Source organism: Kogia breviceps, chromosome 15 (genome assembly GCF_026419965.1).
Source record: "Kogia breviceps isolate mKogBre1 chromosome 15, mKogBre1 haplotype 1, whole genome shotgun sequence".
In the NCBI taxonomy this organism is placed as follows: Eukaryota; Metazoa; Chordata; class Mammalia; order Artiodactyla; family Physeteridae; genus Kogia; species Kogia breviceps.
Genome location: NC_081324.1, coordinates 64,856,902 through 64,875,349, shown reverse-complemented (window position 1 = coordinate 64,875,349; position 18,448 = coordinate 64,856,902). Strand labels below are relative to the sequence as shown.

Genomic DNA, 18,448 nt, shown 5'->3' with positions numbered 1-18,448 from the left:
ATACAGTGGAATACTATTCAGCCATACAAAGGGATATATGCTAATACATGCAACAACACACATGAACCTCAAAAACTTTATCTGGAGCAAAGCCAGACACAAATGCATACATATGGTATGAAATTATATCAAATTCTGAAAAAGAAATCTGACCTATAGTGACAGAAGGGAGGTCCATGGTTGCCTAGGGCCTGGGGTCGGGCAGGGTATTGATTGCAAAGGGGCACGACGGAACTTTGGAGATGATGTGACCGGTCTACCTTGATGGTGGTGGTGGTTCATGGATATGTACACCTGTCAAAACTTATCAAATGTAAACTTAATATGGATACATTTTATTGTATGTAAATTATACCTCAATAAAGTTGATTTTTTTTTTTGCGGTATGTGGGCCTCTCACTGTTGTGGCCTCTCCCGTTGCGGAGCACAGGCTCCGGACGCACAGGCTCAGCGGCCATGGCTCACGGGCCCAGCCGCTCCATGGCATGTGGGATCCTCCCAGACCGGGGCATGAACCCATGTCCCCTGCATCAGCAAGCGGACTCTCAACCACTGTGCCACCAGGGAAGCCCCAATAAAGTTGATTTTTAACAATCAATTCCTCAGAAAATCCTTCCCTGACCACACCCCTCTCAAACACCCCTTGGTATTCACACGCTTCAGAAGCTGTATTTTCTGCCACTTCATTTCCCCGAGTTTGTTTGTTTTGTTTTGTTTTAAGATTTTTTTGATGTAGACCTTTTTTAAAGTCTTTATTGAATTTGTTACAATAGGGCTTTCCTGGTGGTGCAGTGGTTAAGAATCTGCCTGCCAATGCAGGGGACACGGGTTTGAGCCCTGGTCCAGGAGGATCCCACATGCCACGGAGCAGCTGAGTCCATGCGCCACAACTACTGAGCCTGTGCTCTAGAGCCGGTGAGCCACAACTACTGAGCCCACGTGCCACAACTACTGAAGCCCACATGCCTACAGCCCATGCTCCGCAAGGAGAAGCTATGGCAATGAGAAGCCCATGCACCGCAACCAAGAGTAGCCCCCGCTCGCTGCCACTAGAACTGCTAGCCTGCTCGCCGCAATGAAGACCCAATGCAGCCAAAAATAAACAAATAAATAAAATTTTAAAAATTTGTTACAATATTGCTTCTGTTTTATGTTTTGGTTTTTTGGCTGCAAGGCATGTGGGATCTTAGCTCCCCATCCAGGGATCAAACACGCAACCCCTGCACTGGAATGTGAAGTCTTAACCACTGGACTTCCAGGGACATCCGCCCAAGTTTGTAATTGTGTTTTTATTGGTTTCCTGTTAACTGCCTCCAGACAGGGAGCACTGAGAGGTCCCACACCCCATCTCTCCAGTTCACCGTTGATGGCTAAACACCAGGCCTGCACACAGTAGGTGCTCAACAAGCACCCATTAAACAAGGGGATGCAGGACTGGTGAATGGAGAGGGCCCGAGGGAAGAGCAGCGGCTGGCTGGGCCCCAGCCAAACCTGCTGAGCTAGAGTTCCGTGGACCAGATGACCTCTCGCCCGTCCACGCGGGGCCCTTGCTCCACCCCGGGGAAGTTGAGTCTGTGCAATTCCTCTGAGATGTCCATGAAGCTCTTGCCTCTGGTCTCAGGGAGGAAGAAACCAGTGTAGACGGCCCCACAGACACAGACACAGAGGAAAGGCACATAGAGCAAGTGGGACAAGCCCTCCTGTGGGTTAAGAGACCCAAGATCTGGTGTGGCCCATTCAGCTGCCACATGGAAGGCCCCCCCACAGGTCCTGATGAGGGACTCGACCCTCTTGGCTCAGATAAGCCCCATCCCCTTCAGTCTCACACATCCTGGATGGAGCCTCCCCTGGGGTTCTCATGCTGACAAGGACAAAACCTACGGCAGGGCCCCCGGGAGGGAGGTGCGGGCAGGCCTACCATGATGAAGGGGAACCCCAGCCCGACTAGGAAGAGCGTGGTCCACATGAGCGCCCCGCAGACCATGTAGGCAGCAGGCCGGGCCATCTGGTCAAACAGCTCTGTGGCCAGGATCCCGGTCACTCCGGCTGGAAGGAGGAGTGGGGACAGAAGGCTGCCAGCCAGGGCTCCCTGGCTGGCCTTCCCCCTACCTTGCCCCAGACAGGAAAGTGGGGCCCTTCCAGGGCTCCTCCAGCCATTCCCTCCCAGAAGTCTGTACAGTGCGGGGAGGGCACACCCAAGCATCCTTCACCCAGACATCCGTGCTCCTTCAGCCAGGCCCAAAGGCAGGAGCTCTTCCCACTCACCAGGGCCAATGCCAAAGCTGAGGATGAAGGCAAAGACGCAGGACATGGCCAGGTAGGGCATCCAGGGGAGGGAGCTCTGCGGCAGAGGGGCGGGGGTGGGTGTGGGGGTGAGGGAAGGTCAGGAGGGGCCCAGCCGCCAGTCCTCATCCACGCCCAGCTACCTGCAGGCACAGGGCTGCTGTGAAGACGCTCCCCCAGCAGGTCATCAGGCCGTACCCCCCAATCAGCAGTATCCGTCGGCCCACCCTCTCGATCACCACACACTGCAAAGGAAAGGAGCCCTCACTGATTCACTCGTGTGGGCCACGGTCGCGGTCCTCTCGGTTTGCGGGCCAGCAGTGGGGAGGGGCCTCATGAGGAAGCTGGGGAGGCGGGCGCGAGAGCAATTTACCGCTTCAGTGGATTAAGACATTATTAACTTCTCGGAGGACCTCAGTCATTCAACCTCATTCAGTTTACCCATCTCAAAATGGTGGTGGGAGTGCCCGGCAAACTAGGTACTCGATAAGTGGTGCTTCCTAACTCGCCGTATTTTAACATAGCGACCTTTAGTGGAAGTGGCTTAGCGCCGAGCCCTGCAGTCCCCGGAGGGCCAGCACCCCGAGGATCAGCACCCCGAAGGTGAGCACCCCGAGGGCCAGCACCCCCAAGGGTCCGACGCAGGGCTGGGGGATGGGGTGTCATCCCGGAGGCAGACTCACGCTGAGCAGCGCCGCCAGCAGCTCGCAGCCTCCGGTCCCGATGGAGGCGTACTGGACCTTCTCCGGGGGAATCCGCGCCTGGCTGAACACTGCCGACGCATAGGCGTACACCTGCCAGGGGGAGGGCGAGAGGCCGAGGCGCACCGGCTCTCTCCCGGACCCCGCCCCACCCCTTTCCCCCTCCCCTCTCCTCCCAACCCCGGCCTGGCGCGGACTGCTCACCGCGTCGTTCCCGCACAGCTCCATGGCCCCGCCCAGCACCACCAGGCTCGCCACCTGCCTCCGCAGCGCGCGGTCCCGGAACAGCTCCCACGGGCGCCGCGCGCGCCGGCCCTGGCAGGCGGCGCGCTCCCGCTCCAACTCGGCCAGCTCCCCGGCCAGGTCCGCGGGGCCTCGCAGCCGCTGCAGCGCTGGGGGAGGGGGCAGGGCAGAGGACGCTGAGCTCCCCTCCCCCAGGCCCTCTGTGGCCCCCACAGTGAGCTACCCACTCCCACCTCCTTTCGCCTTCCCAGGGTCCCCTTGGTCTGATGGGGATGATCAGTTCACAGCACCACGGAGCAGAAAGGGCTTTAGAAACTCGGGGTTCTGCGGGTGCATCACACAGGACACGACAATTGTGGCAGATCTCCACTGCCGTCTCAGTTCTCCACCCCTCCCTGAGCCATGGGATTTGGCAGTTGCTCCCACTAAGGAGGCGTGTATACATCCGCCCCTTGGTGCTGGGCTCCCGGCTGTAGCAGGGCGTGCCGCGCGTTCCAATCCAGCCTCAAGAGACCTGCTGGTTTCTATTTGGTCTTCTGTCATCATCATAAAAACTTGCGGTGGGGCTGGCCCACTGGTCCCAGGAAAAAGCAGAGATGGCCCAGCTGGGACCGTCCTGGATCAGCCAATGCCCAGCTGACCCACACCAGTGACAGAGCCTCCAGCCAGATCCAACCTTCATCAGCCAACCCCAGAGAACTCAGAGGCTTGGGCTAAGTAATTGCTTCCTTGGTCTCCCGCGGAGGTGCGACTGTTAGGCAGCAAGAAAAAAAACGGACTAAAAAAACCCCTGGTACAGGAGTAGGTGATGCCATAACTAGGACCTATGACATACAGTGTTGGTTCCTAACCAGGCAGAGGACGGTGAGGAGGAGGCTGGAAGAATGAAAGCCTGTGTAACATGCAAGAAACAAAACAGGTCTAATGAACTTCTGGACTTGGGCAAAGAGATCTCCAAGTGTCAAAAGCATGAACTAGCTGCCTTTACCTGAGTATTCTAAGCTGATTGTAAGGAAAATGAGCTCAAAAAGACCTTCAGAGGGAACACAATTTAATCAAATTTAACTTATTCCAGAGCTTGCTAGGTTAGTTAAATAAAAAAGAAAAAGAAATCTGTTTCTCATCTCTACCTTCTCCATCTAGCAGAGTCCTAAGTTAAATCACAGCCTGAGAGCAAAGACTAAATCCAGAGCAAGGCCAGCGAGCCCTGGCCTGAGGGTAAAGATCAAATCAAGGGTATGGCTTACTGCAGTGCCTCATAGACCCTCCTGGCTGGAAAAACGGGCATTACAGAGGCTTAAGGGTATTGGTCCACCTCAGCTCTGCTCGACATGCCCTAAATTCCAGTAATTAGGTTGCAAGAGAGAAGCATGTCTCAAAAAGAATTGTGGGTGTGGCTTTCTGGCACATAAATCAAATGCACAGAAAATTCACATCATTTTTGGAGAAAGTTGTATTGACAGAAGCTCTGCCAGCCTGGATGAAAAGACACCAAGACAGTTTGAAATGTAAAGACTTCTGTGCCCCAGTTTTCTATAGGTACATTTTCCAGGGCCCTCTTCAGGTGTCAAGGAGGGTGATAGAAAAGGAAGGACTTCTCAGTGGCCTGGGGAGTCCCTCCCAGGGGGCAGAGCCAGGGCTTCATGCAGGAGCACTCTCCATCCCAGGGCAGGGGAACCTGGCAGAGTTTTCCCAGGGACACTCAGCATTGCTATGGATCGGCCTCATTGCCGCCTCTTTTTTTTTTTTTTTTTTTTTTGTTGTTGTTGCATGCGGGCCTCTCTCTGTTGTGGCCTTGCCCATTGTGGAGCACAGGCTCCGGATGCGCAGGCTCAGCGGCCATGGCTCATGGGCCCAGCAGCTCCGCGGCATGTGGGATCTTCCCAGACCGGGGCACGAACCCATATCCCCTGCATCAGCAGGCGGACTCTCAACCACTGCACCACCAGGGAAGCCCTGCCGCCTCTTTTCTGAAAAACATTTTCTCACCAGTGTCTGCTGAGTGCGCGCGAGGCAGAAGACTTCTGTTTATCTCCTAGGTCTCTGGCTCAAGAAAAGGCATATATAGACTTGACATGATCTTAAGATCCTGGACTTCAAGCCTGATGCCATGATTGGGTAAGACTTGGGGGGTGTTTCTGGATAGCACTGAGCATGTTCCTGCTCAGGGGAGGGACATGAATAATAATTGTGGCCACCATGGCAAGCTGGGAAGAATACGTTAGTGGGTCCTGGTCTTCGCCCCTTGCCACATGAGTGGAGATGCCATGGATTTTCCCATCTCTGGACTTTGGGTTCAGTGACGTGACGCTCCTTGGCTAATGGGAGGGTTAGTGGGCAGGAAGGGACCAAAGGTTTGGAAAGTGCTTGTGCAGTTGGATCTGCCTTCTAGGCTAGTCTGTCAGTACCAAGAGTGCGAGGAGCAGCGTGTGCAGCAGAGCTGAACGGCTCCAGCCCAGACTAGCCTCGACTGGCCAGCCCTAGCTGACCCCAACACCATGAGCCAGCCCAACTGAGATCAGCAGGGTCGTGCAAACAACCCAGCAAGTAAATGAGTAGAAGATGCAGTAAAGGATTGCATGCTTTAAGCCAGAGATTTTGGGATTGTTCCTTTGGCATCATTATTGTGGCCATAGCTAACAGGGAAGACCATCAGCCCAGCTGGCAATGGGCCCCTGAGGTCTTACTCAGTGTTTCTTCATCTTGCATGTCAGGCAGGGGGCAGGTGGCGCTCCTTCTCTGCACCACCCTGGGGGTTCCCAAATGGCAGGTGCTGGGTCTGTTCCATCCCACTGCTTTGGCACTTAGGACAGCCCCTTGATAAAGAGCTCTGAAGGGATGGATGGATCATGAAATTGAGGCACAAAGAGAGGGACAGTTTTTCCTGAATAAATGCGACCCAGGAAATGAGGACCCACATGCTCTGGCCAGACGTGCCCCATGATCAAGGGTGGTCTGGGAGCCCGAGGTCAGGGACTCACCTGCCAGACAGGCCTCGGAGTCTCCACAGTCAATGAGGAGGTAGCGCGGGCTCTCGGGGAGCAGGGGCAGGGAGGCCAGCTGGAGCACCCCAGGCACCAGGCAGCTGGCCAGCAGCAGGGGCCAGGCCTGCGGGCCACCCAGGAGCTCCCTGGGGAGACAGAGAAGAGGCTGGGCCAGATGCCTCCTTGTCAGAGCTCTGTCCCCTACCGGCCCCCCTGAGGGCAGAGGGTCTGCATTACCCTGTGCCTCTTCCCAACCAGTTCTGGGTCTGGGCAACCAGGTAGGGACCCACGATAGGACAAGGTCATGGCCCCACCTCATCCCTGGCAGCTCCTCTCCCCAGGGCTCTTCCCAGGGCACAGGGCTCTGCCCTCACCTCCCTTTTCTGGGATGAACAGGACATGCTCCCTTTAAAAGCCCAAACCTGCACCCTCTCCTCTTTGCTCCCTGATCCGGAGAGGCGAGAAGAGGGTGACTCACACCAAGTGTGGCTGACTGACACCACACTAGCCAGATGCACGTGGACAGGGTTTCAACGCCTTCATACAAGGAAGCAACACCTTAATCCACTTGGGGGGGTAGGGGGAAATTTAGGTGAAGAAGGGCTTTCTCTGGCATCCCTCTAACCTCTCAGTGCACGTGGGGTGGGGGAGGGGGGCGGCGCTTACCTGAGTCCAACCACCTGACCCATCACGATCCCCAGGGCGGTGAAGATGGCTGAGGTCATGGCCACAGACCCTCGGAGCTCCTTGGGGGCGCTCTCCCCCAGGTACATGGGCTGGACGTTCATGCTCACACCTGGACATAAGCACAGCAACCGTCAGCCACAGGCTGGACTCCCGCAACGCTTGGGCCCGCCTCCCCCCTCCCCCCACCGCCCCCACCGCGGCCTTGGCGCCACCAGCCCATCATCTACAGGCACTGAGTGCTGCTCCCTCAGCCCAAGCGCTCTGAGGGGTTCCTCCCCACCTGATGTAGGGCCAGCAGGACTCCAGTCAACTCCCAGGACTTCTGAGAGAGAAGCCCCATCACCGGGAGGAGTGTGAGGGGCTCAGAGGGAGCAGATACCCACCAGCGACCCCGGCTCTCACTTCTCACATCAACTACCACTGCATGTTCTCCCCCATCTTGGCTTCCCTGGGGACGCACCTCGCACCCAGGCAGCCAGTGGGAAAATGGAACTGGATGGCGCCCCCACTGCCCACCCCAGAGGGTGATAGCCGGCAAAAGCTAGGAGGCCGCAGTACTGGGGCACCATCCACCTGGGAACACGTCAGGGAGTGCTGCTCCATCCCCTCCCTGACGTGGGATCAGGAAACAGCCCTCATCAAGGTCCTGCCTCTCTCTGAGCACTGGGTGGGGGGAAGGTGGGTACACTGATTGCCAGAAGCTCTCCCACAGAGGTACACCCACTCTTACAGACAATTAGGGAGAGATTCCTTCTGTGCCAGGTACTCAGGGCACAAAGTTTGTCCTGGTCCCTCTTTCCTGAAATGTGGGCTGTTCTGAGTGACTCACTTCTAATAAGTAGACTGTGGCAAAACTGATGGTGTATGACTTCTGAGATTAGGCCATAAAATGCGCTGGGACTGCGTCCTTGCGCACACACGTGGGCTCCCTCTCTCCCATCACTTCCTCTGGAGGAAACCAGCCGCCATGCTGTGAGGACACTCAAGCAGCCCTACGGGGACACCCATAAGCTGAGGAGCCCGGGCCTCCTGCAAACAGTACAAAAGGGTGCCATCTCAGAAGCAGGTCCTCCAGCCCCAGCCAAACCTCAGGTGACTGCAGCCCTGCCTGACAGCTTGATCACAGCCTCCTGAGAGGCCCCAAGCCAGGACCACCCAGCGAAGACACTCCTGGTTCCTTACCCAGAGAAACCATGAGTTAATAAATGTTGCTGGTGTTAAGCCACTAAATTGTGGAGTACTTTGTTTCACGGGAATAGATAACTAACGAATAAAGACATCAGCACCTGGCTGTATAAACAGTAGGAGTCAAGGGGGATTGTTGATGGGTGCCCCTAAAAGCCCAGGTGGACACGCTCAAAATTCTCCTCCCTCCCATGACAAGCCCCAGAGCCTGAGGGGTCCCTAACAGGCTACTCTGCTTCTGTAGGAAAGATCAGAGAGCTCGGCCTAGATGCCTTTTCATCTTGACTGCCAGGAAGCTCCCAGCTTAGAGGACTTCTGTTTGTTTCAGTTTGGGGATGTTTGCCCTCCCATCCCTTACAACTTTTCAATTTTTCTAGATCCGCTTTAAGTACCTAGTTATATGACCCTTTTAAGATAAATCATATCTAATCATTCTGCAAACAAAAAAAAAATGGTGGGCATGAGTGGAAAACAAATCAATGACTGAAGGGAATAAAGAGGATACAGGAAAGAGTAGGAACAGAGGCAGGAGGAGATCCCCCCCCACACACGCTGTACCTGCACTGACGCCCACGAGCAGCCGTCCCAGCATGATCATCTCAAAGGAGCCAGCTCTGCGGCTGAAGCCAAACAGGGCTGCTGCGGCCACCACGAAGATGTTATTCACCAGCAGGGACTTCTTCCTTGAGGAAGCCAAACACAGGGGAGAGAGGTGGGTTCAGTCCTGAGGACCACCCCTGGGGACCCTTCTCTGAAGCTGCAGCCAGCCCTGATCAGACCTGTGTGTGCAGAGGGGACTGAGTCAGGAGTGTAAGCTGCACGAACAGAAGTGACACTGGCCACTGTAGCTGGGGTCACTTGTGTGATGCCCCCAGGGGCCTACTCCCACTCCCCTCCTCCAATATGCCCCAAATTACTCTCCTTTCTGCCTCCGCCATGGCTTGAAGTGACAGAACTCGTATGGCTTTATCCCTACAGATTGAGTATTGCTCTCCTCAAACTCCTCTGTAAAGCGAAAGGCCTAATATCTGATTTCTCAGACTCAAGGAAACCCTGGGGAGGAAGAACAGGGACTTCTGGAGTGAGGGAAGGGACACCTGGAGAGCCAAGTCCCTTCCCATTTCCTCCGTGCATTGCAGAGTCACTGCTCAGAACCTTCAGGATGGCTGGGTGGTCTCTGCCAGGCTGGTTCAATGGGACAGACGGCAAAACAGGAAGGGGCACTGGGCATGTCAGCAGCTCCACACGATGAGGCGTCAGCTCTGGGCTCCTGACACCTCGCTCAGAGGCGCCGTCATGCAGGTCACCCAAGAGAGGCCACAGGCGGTCATATGCCTCATGTACTGACAAGGAAATGAGCCATGGGAAGCCGCTGGCCTGCTCCAAACCAACAGTACAGGGGTGAAAGATGGGCCAAAGCTCAGATCCCCTGGCCTAGAGAATGGAGAATGACAGTGGATTATAACTTGATCCAGTGGTAACTCCAGTTGTGATTTATAAGCCACATACAGCTTCCTCACTGGTATAAATTAATACAGTACTTCCAGGACTTTCCTGGTGGTCCAGTGGTTAACACTCCATGCTTCCAATGCAGGGGGCACGGGTTCAATCCCTGGTTGGGGAAGTTCTGCATGCCAATGCCGTGCAAAAACAAACAAAAAAACACAGGACATCCATTGTAGCTACTTATCTGGCGAATGCATTTTGCTGCATTTCAATACACAGAGGACAGCAGAAACACTTTACTTCCACCTGGCTGGGAGAGTACTGCACCTTTACCGACCTCCTTAGGGACATGGCAGCTCTCCAGCTCTGGGCCGCCCCTGCTCCATGGGGAGCTGCCCGCCTCAGCCTCAGGCATCTTGCCGGCCGGCTGCTTTGATGACTTTATTCTGAAAGGACCTGGGGAAGAGGAAGCGGCAAGTGCACCTGAAGTCATGGTAACGTAAAAGCATGACAGAGTGGGAGCCGCCACACCAGTGGAGTTCCTGACATCCGAGGGCACATTTCCTCCAAAGTGCGGGGTGGCTTGCTGCCCTTCCTCTAAGAAGGATGGACAAATCTCAGATGGCTTCTTTCTACTTTGGAGGCAGCCTGTCCCACAGTGAGTGTAGTGATCTGATACCTACACTGGGTGATTTGCAAACCTGGAAGCTGTGACTGGAGTATATGCCCTAGTGGGTCCAAACCAGCTGCCAGATGCTCTGCCCCTCGACCCTCTAGACCTGGGAGATTGTGGTGCTCAAAGTGCCTCCAAGGAGAATCACAGTACAAGACCTAGGATTTTGCAGTAAAGCCACTACTTCAGTGAATTACTACCCCCTTAATCAGAAATAACTCCTGACTGGTCACTAGGCCGTAGTGGAGAATAAACACCAGAATGGGGTGTTTGACTATTGTTTTAGCCAGCTGAGTCCTGGTTTTCTGTCACTTGCCATCGATACTCCTGCCAAATACACAAACATGTTATCTGTGCAATTTTGCTTCCAACAAAGGAGGTTGCATCAGTGAAAGTGGAAGGATGGGTGCCCATGGAACTCAGTATCGCATTAGGAACCCCGCCATTCAGAAGATGACCTCAGAGGGTAATAACCTGCTGAAGGACCCACACCATGCCCACTCAAGCATGAAGATTGGGGTCACCCCGATGGGCGAACAGCCTCAGCCGGTGGAAGTGCTGACCCAAGACAGGGGCAGAAAACCTGAGGATGGACGTTCCCGAGGCAGGTTTTGGAGTGACCACCTCCAAAACCCAGGAGAAGACCCTCTACCTATGTTTCCAGTTTCTGGATCATACACTTTAAACTAAATTCATCCACTAGTTTCCTTTTCTTTGATTAGTTCCCCCTACACTTTCTTCTTTCTTCTTCCCATGAGGTGTCTTGAGGGCAGTTAAGTTTACCATTAAGTGTGTAGATTGCAGAATATCAACACGTTAACGGCAGGGCTGGCAGATTGGTCGTCACGTGGAAACCCTGCACTCAGGGAGGACACCTCCGTTGTGTCGTCCCTGGTGGCTGTGACGAGGCAGTGACCTGGGTGGTCTCAGGAAAGACTGAACCAACTAACGTGAGGAGGGGCACATGGGGAGCTGAATATATGGGCGAAAGGTGCTGACACATGCTGGGTGGCCAGCCAAGGGGGGGACCATGAGAGCCGCTTGTTTTTCCACCCAGCCTTGCTTCTCTCTGCTGTCTCACGGGTGTAGTCGTGCGACCCAAGGTGGGCCAGGAACAACCCATCTCCCTTGATTCTGAGAGCAAGTGAAGATGCTGGAGGTGGAACAAGGCTGGAGCTGATGTGCTGAAGGCATCTCCCAGGAGGAAACCCTAGGCTAGGGTGGCCTTGCATCCTGCCCTCCCCAGACCTGGCTTTTGACCACTTCCTTTTGTCCTATGAGCTGCCCCAGTATCCTTTGCGTTATCACAGCTTTCCATTCAGTCTGTCAGAGTCTGTCTCTCTTGTCAGCGACCCAAGGTCTGCATCAGTTGGATACAAAGGGGGTCACTGGGGAGAAGACACCTGTTCACAGTCAGACAGCGTGTGTTGTATTGGCAGCCATGGTCCTCCCTCCATCCCAGCATAGGACTTTTCCCTCTGCCACATCTTCTGGGAAACGTGAGTCACCCAGTGAAACTGCAGGCAGAGCGGGAGGCCGGTGAGGAGTTGACTCGGGCCTGGGCCTGCCGAGCATCCTGCTCACACCTGGGGTGCCCCTCACTGAAGGGCATTTGGGGGTCCACGGGAAGCACTTACCTTCCCAGTGTGATGGCCAAGGGGCCAGCAAGCAGTGCTCCCAGAAGGCCCCCCACGGGGTACAGAGACACGATGAGGGACCACACGAGCGGGACCAGATGGTCGGGCAGCGGCCGGCCGGTTCGCATCCGCCATGTCTCATTGGTGAATTCCTGAATGTGCTGTGAACAGAGATGCCAGTCAGCCCCCTGGGGGCGGGGGCTCCCTCCCCACAGCAGGCCTTCTCCCCACAGGCCCTGCCTCTGCAGAGCAGGCAAGTCTCCTCAGCAATCCTACTCCCTTCGGGGCAGGACCGAACTCACCCAACTGCAGGGCACTGTGCTGTCTCTTTCAAACACAGTGTCTCCTGGAGCTCAGAGCTGGCCAGTCTCTATGTGCCCCTCTGAGTCCACTATCAGCCCCCCTCCCCCACTTTTGGCCTGGGAAGCCACCTGCATGGGTCACATCAGCAGGCTCCCTTGATGACCAGCTTTCTGATGGACTTGGCCATCAGTGAGCATCAGCAGAGCAACGGAGGCAGGAGGGGTGTTTGTCCTCAGGGCTCCTTTGCTGGGGGCACCTCAGGATGGCTGCAACGCCTGACCAAAAGACCCAGATACCCTTCTCTTGGTCAAAGATGAATGTCAATGTCTCGCTGGTCTTAGGCCTCCCAACAGGACGTGAGGGATCCTCTTTTAAGGGACTGGGCAGCTATAGTTGTTTCTGCCCAGAATGTACTCCCATCCCCAACTTCTAAGCACCAACATGCTTTGAGGGCAATTCTTTCCCCTTGACAATTACAGCCCCCTACACAGTTGGTCACCTGACCCAGGCCTGGCCAATCAAAGTGCTCCAACCTCCTGATCACATGATTGGTCTAGTGGGCATGTGATCCAAACCAGCCAAACTCTTCCCCAGCCTTTCTGCTGGAACTAATAGGGAGGACTTCTGTTTGGGGGTTCCCAGTCCAGGACAGGAAGTGAGTCTGTTGACAGCTGCTCCCTTGTACTGGGTGGACGATGATGCCCCGCAGGGATAGGAGAGACCCAGTTCCATCCTGGGACCTGTTTCCTGTAGCCCCGCCTCCTTCACAGCTATTTGACAGGACACTTGCCCTTCTCACTTAAGTGGGATAGAGGTGGCTTCTATCAATGGGGCCGAGAGATTCATCCTTTCCACAGGCATTTACTGAACATCGGCACAGGCCAGGACAGAGTCAGGTGCTGGGGACTCAAAGATGACTTGGACACTGAGAGGAGACCAGCAGGAGGCTGAGACTAAGGGCTGGGGAGGAAGGGTGAGTCCAGCTGGGAGGCTGCTAAAGGAAGGCTTCAGGGAGGTGATGGCATTTGGGTGGCTCTTGAAGGGCTTCTTGCAGGTGGGGCAGAGAGGGCTTCCCATCAGAAGGAGGCTTCAAGGAAGGGCTGGGTGCATTTGGGGAACTGCGTTTAACCTGATTTGGTAGCAGAGTTGGGGGAACGAAGGTGGGAGACAGGTGGACAGGTTCTGATCCCAGGAGGCCTTGGACTTCAGATGGATGAGTCTGTCCTTATTCCTGTAGGCACTGGGGAGCCACAGAATGATTCTGGGCAGGGGAGTGGTTTGATCAAACTTGAGAGGATCTAGAAGGGGGAGGTCAAAGGCAGGGAGGCCAGTGATACAGGCAGGAGAGACGGGGTCTGAATTAGGATTGTGGAAGAGACCCGAGGAGAAATGGCTGGAAGACAGAGGCAGTTAGGAAGGACTTGGTGTCCAAGAGGGAGGGAAGAGTCAGGGCAGACCCCAGTCACTGGGTGGATGGTGGAGTCATCCACTGACATCAGGGACTCAGGAGAACTTGTGAGTTTCAGGGGAGGATGCAGAGCTGGGTTTGAACTCACAGGGCCTGCGGAATATCGCAGTGGAGGTGGACATGTGGAAGAAAGTGCCATCAAGTGGATGCTGGCCTGAAGATCTGCTGCAGGCAGCTGCTGGCCCTGGCCCAGCACTAGTGCACTAGGATGGTGACATTGGGCATGGAGGGTACATACCGAAGTTGGGGCATTGATGATTGAGAGGTTGTAGCCAAATTGAAAAGTCCCGCCAATGCCAGCCGCACAGATGGTCAGGAGCAGGACCCTGCCCTGGAACTGAGGAGAGAGGAGAGGACACAGAGTGCCTGATTACAGCCTCCACCAATCCCAGCACTGCAATCAATGTGAACCAGGCAATGATGGCTCCACTTTGCAGATGAAGAAACTGAGGCAGAGAGGAGTTGCCTAGGTCATATGGCTGGCAGGTAGCAGAGGCACCCCTAGCCTTCTGCTCTGAGTCCAGGATTTCGCTGCCCCTTCACCCCTGACAGCATTTTCCTGAGATGGACAGCCATTCCCGGCCCTCCTTGCCGGGCTGCCCCTGGGCATGCCTGCTGTGGCTCAGGGGACAATGCCTTGAGCTGGGGCCCCACAGGTGTGAACCTCTGCCTCTGGCAGGACAGGAGTCCCTGAGCTAAAGTGACTCGCCCCAGTGAAACTCTCTCAACAGCGTGGCTGGGCCTCCCTCTCTTCCCTCCCAGCCTGTTCTGCCAGGAGGCTAAGAGGAGGGGCCACATGGGCCTCCATGTGTGGGGGCCTGGGGGGCACATGGAGCAGCAGAGAGCAGCCTGGGTCCCAGTGCCAGCTCTGCCCTTCCTTCCTCATCTTCTCTGAGTTGCTTCCTCGCTGGCCCTGGTGATGATAATGGCTATCTTCAGGCTGGGGGACAGCCAGTGTGCATGTGCTCTACACACACCTGGTACAACAAAGGGCAGCTTTTCATCCTCATGCAGCACCCTTAGAGATGGAGGGAGAACTCCCCAAGGCACCCAGCTCAGCGCCCTGATGCCCCATCATTAGGTTGGTATCTTTTTCAGGGGATTCACAGTCTTATTTATATTTTTTCTCTTATAATTTTTAATTACAAAATAACATGCTCGCTAAATTTTTTGAAAATCCGGTGTACGCTAACAGTTCTCCACTCTCCCAAAGAGCAGTGAACTGCTTCCCTCAGATATTCTCTGAGACATTCACAAAGTGGTTAACTATACAAAAATCAAATTGTTGATCTTTTCCTAGTAACTCTATACTACCTTTCTTGCTCGGGCAAATTGTCCCACAAATATAAAGCACTGTGTCATATTTATTATTTTTTTAATACTTAAATACAAGTTTCAAGTCAGAAGGATGTTTGGCTAAGGGCTTTCTGAAGAATTTCCAGAACCTGAAGACTACTTACTCATTCATCAGTCACATACCAAGTGCCTGTCCCAGCCAGGAACTGATCTGGGAGGCAGATACAGCAGGGCCGGGGGAGGGGGGTGGGGGACGAGAGACCTGCTTTCACCGTATTGTGAGAACCTGGCCTGGGGGTGGGGAGGTAGAAGAAGAGGCTCTGAGGGCAGGATCTTGCCAAAGATCTTGCCACAGGTCTGCAGGCAGGTCTATGACAGGCACCCTGGCTGCCCACAAGTTCCTACAAGGTCTAAGTAACTTCCTCACAAGCCTGAAGCCATAGGAGGAAGCCAGGTGAGAACCCAGGAGTCCTGTCTCACTGGAGTCACTGGAAGCACCCTGCTAGGCTGCCGGGAGGTGAGAGTTCCACTAAGAGAGCAGATCTGCAGGAAGCAGCAAGTCACGCAACCGCCTGATGAGAACTGAGCGCACGCGGCAGGGATGCTGGCAGGTCTCCAAAACAGCATAAATTATTTCATTCCATGAGATCGTGCATGGAGATTGCCTAGTCCTCTGACTGGTCATGAAAAGAATTCAGACATTAGCTATGGTGGTGATTATTAAGTCAGTGAATAAAGATTTCTTGCCTCCCTACTGTGGGCAATAAATCTACTGTTCTAGGTGCTGGGGATATAGTAGTGAACAAAAGAGGCGAAATCCGTGACCATTCCAGAGGGGAAAGACAGTTAGTAACAAATGAACAAGGAAAATACATAGTATGTCAGTTGTGCGATGTAGACAGAAAGCAGGGGAAGGTGAGAGGGGGGGTCTGGAAAAGGTGGTCAGGGAATACGCCATGAGAAGGGGGCATCTGCACAAAGACTTGAAGGAGGTGAGGGGAAGCGCCATGCAGATCAGCGCCGGTTGGCGGGGGAAACCCTGAGACGGGGTGGTGAGCGGTATAGGCTTGCTCTTCCCGCTGCCCCGCCCCCTCGGTGCAGCAGGACGGGAGGACGGAGTTTAGAACCAGCGTGGAGGAGATGAAGGTTGGGGAGAGAAGTGAAGGTGGGAAACAGACCCAGGACGGGATGAGGCGGCCAGGACTGCAGTGTCCAGGGGCTGCTGCTTCTGGGGGCGTGTCCGGCCAGCACCAGGACCAGAGGGATGCTAGCCTGGGACACGGCCGGTGCGCAGGTCCCGCACACTGCGCCCCAGCCCAACACTGCGCGTGAACACCGGCTCTTGTTCGTCTGGGCCGAGCACCTAGCTCCACTGTGCAAACAAGGATCAGATACTTCTGTACACTGGACGCGTTCGTTGAGCCTCCCCGAGTGCACGCCAGTCCGCAATCCCTCATCCGAGAAGCCTGGGCTGGCCGGTCTCGGAATTCTGACGTTTGCGAAAAGCGGATCGGCGTGAAGAGAGAGGCGCATGCGTAGTGGGTGTTTGCGAAGGCTCGCTCAAAGCTTACCTTAGCCAGAGCGCGCGCGGCCGAGACACGTGCGCAGGCGCACAGGGCGTAAAGCGGGTGGGGGGCTGGGGTTCCGCGAGCGGGTCACCTGAGTCCGAGGCTGTAACGGCGGCTCGTGTTCATCCTCCATCCCTCCCTTTCTGCAGATCTGAAGGTGAAAAGTCACTGACTCCTTACTCGACCGAGCCTGTGGCCCATCTCCGCAGACCGGAAGGGGGCTCAGGTCCCAAGTCACCACGGCCAACCCCTGCATCCGCCTTCGCATGTCTTGGCCAGCGGCTCTGATCAGCGCGCTCCAGACTCGCCCGAAATCCCGGCCCTGGCCCCTAGTTCCCTCGTCTCATTCCCCGCTGCCGCCTCCGGAGTGACTCTCAGCCTGTCACTGCTGCGCTCCCCTTTGGACCTCCGCCGCCGCCCCTTCCGGCCCCTCTGCCCGGCCTCCTCTCACCCCCAATCTGGCGCCCCTGCCCGCCTCCAGGAGGCCCCTGTCCCCAGGCACTATGAGGGCCGAGCCCTTGATTCTGCACAGACATCCCCACTCTCCTCCAGTACAGGTGTCCCCCCCCCTTTCCCCCTGGAGGAGGGACAGGATTAGGAGGGCCAAAAGGCAGACCCACCAGTCTGGAGAGCTCTCATCCGTCCGTCCTGGGAGAGCCAGTGACTTGGAACGCGCCTGGGGATCCATTCCGTGAGAGGCCATCCCGGCCTATGAGGCAAGATTAGTCCGGCCCAGTAGACCTTGTGAGATGAGGAACCACCGGGTCCACTGGGCAGGATTAATCTTTTATTTCTCAGGGCTTCTCAGGTCCTTCATGAATCCAGGAGTTGGATTAAGGCCAAATCGAAACCAGACTTGCCAAAGATGCTATTTGTGGTCATAGAAACATAGACCTGAAAGTGACCCTAAGAAGTCATCTGAGCAACGACTGTGATAGGACATACACCAGAAGGGATACTGTTTTGTTTTATTTTTGCTGCCCTGAACTTTTTTTTTTTTTTTTTTTTTTTTTTTGCGGTATGCGGGCCTCTCACTGTTGTGGCCTCTCCCGTTGTGGAGCACAGGCTCCGGACACGCAGCCTCAGCGGCCATGGCTCACGGGCCCAGCCGCTCCGCGGCATGTGGGATCCTCCCAGACCGGGGCACAAACCCGTGTCCCCTGCATCTGCAGGCGGACTCTCAACCACTGTGCCACCAGGGAAGCCCTGCCCTGAACTTTTTTTTTTTTTTTTTTTTTTTTTTAATGCGGTATGCGGGCCTCTCACTGTTGTGGCCTCTCCCGTTGCGGAGCACAGGCTCCGGACACGCAGGCCTAGCGGCCATGGCTCACGGGCTTAGTTGCTCCGCGGCATGTGGGATCTTCCCGGACCAGGGCACGAACCTGTGTCTCCTGCATCGGCAGGCGGATTCTCAACCACTGCGCCACCAGGGAAGCCCTGCCCTGAACTTTTAAAAGTTTCTAAAATACATCATGCTTCCCCCCACCCCCACCCCCGGTCGGCCCTCTCACTGTTGTGGCCTCTCCCATTGCGGAGCCCAGGCTCTGCGGCCATGGCTCACGGGCCTAGCCGCTCCGCGGCATGTGGGATCTTCCCGGATCGGGGCAGGAACCCGTGTCCCCTGCATCGGCAGGCGGACTCTCAACCGCTGTGCCCCCAGGGAAGCCCCATTCATTTTTTAAGGAAAAATATCAATACAATAAATAAAATATTAGCAGTTGCTAAGTGTATGCCTTTCTGCATCTCTGCATCTATTGAGATGATCCACTGCTGTGATAATACCCTCTTCGCTCCCTCCCCGCCGCACCCCCCATGGACACCTCGCTGGAGTCAGCCCCCCACTGCGTGGGTTCCCCAGCCACTAATTATTATCCTTAAGCAAGGGAGCTTGAGGTTTCTCTTCGGCAAACATTAATCAGGAGTTTAACCTTGAGTGTGTGAAAGTCAAGGTTGTGAGTGTGGCTGCCCAGTGCT

At 55.3% G+C, this 18,448-nt stretch overlaps 1 protein-coding gene and 1 long non-coding RNA gene across 7 annotated transcripts; one reads left to right on the top strand and one right to left on the bottom strand.

The window, feature by feature from the left end:
- Positions 1–518: 518 nt before the first annotated feature.
- SLC2A11 (solute carrier family 2 member 11) lies at positions 519–17,133 on the bottom strand. Of its 4 annotated transcripts, XM_067014365.1 has the most exons (13): positions 17,095–17,133; positions 16,566–16,625; positions 13,849–13,947; positions 11,840–12,000; positions 8,642–8,766; positions 6,878–7,007; positions 6,209–6,357; positions 3,189–3,376; positions 2,967–3,077; positions 2,427–2,528; positions 2,266–2,341; positions 1,919–2,046; positions 519–1,611 (listed from the first exon to the last, which is right to left on the bottom strand). In XM_067014365.1, the coding sequence occupies exons 2-13, from the start codon at positions 16,605–16,607 to the stop codon at positions 994–996; spliced, it is 1,929 nt and encodes a 642-aa protein (XP_066870466.1). In that variant the 5' UTR covers positions 16,608–16,625; positions 17,095–17,133; the 3' UTR covers positions 519–993. The 4 variants fall into 4 exon arrangements, with proteins under 4 accessions (XP_066870466.1, XP_066870467.1, XP_066870465.1 ...); XM_067014366.1 differs by lacking the exon at positions 17,095–17,133 and having other exon boundaries at positions 519–1,700; positions 16,566–16,868; XM_067014364.1 differs by lacking the exon at positions 17,095–17,133 and having other exon boundaries at positions 16,566–16,867.
- LOC136792631 (uncharacterized) lies at positions 2,202–8,122 on the top strand. Of its 3 annotated transcripts, XR_010836694.1 has the most exons (5): positions 2,216–2,317; positions 2,808–2,886; positions 5,267–5,345; positions 5,620–5,774; positions 6,913–8,066. It is a non-coding gene; the product is annotated as an uncharacterized lncRNA (long non-coding RNA). The 3 variants fall into 3 exon arrangements; XR_010836696.1 differs by lacking the exon at positions 5,620–5,774 and having other exon boundaries at positions 2,202–2,317; positions 6,913–8,122; XR_010836695.1 differs by lacking the exon at positions 6,913–8,066 and having other exon boundaries at positions 5,620–5,928.
- Positions 17,134–18,448: the final 1,315 nt, after the last annotated feature.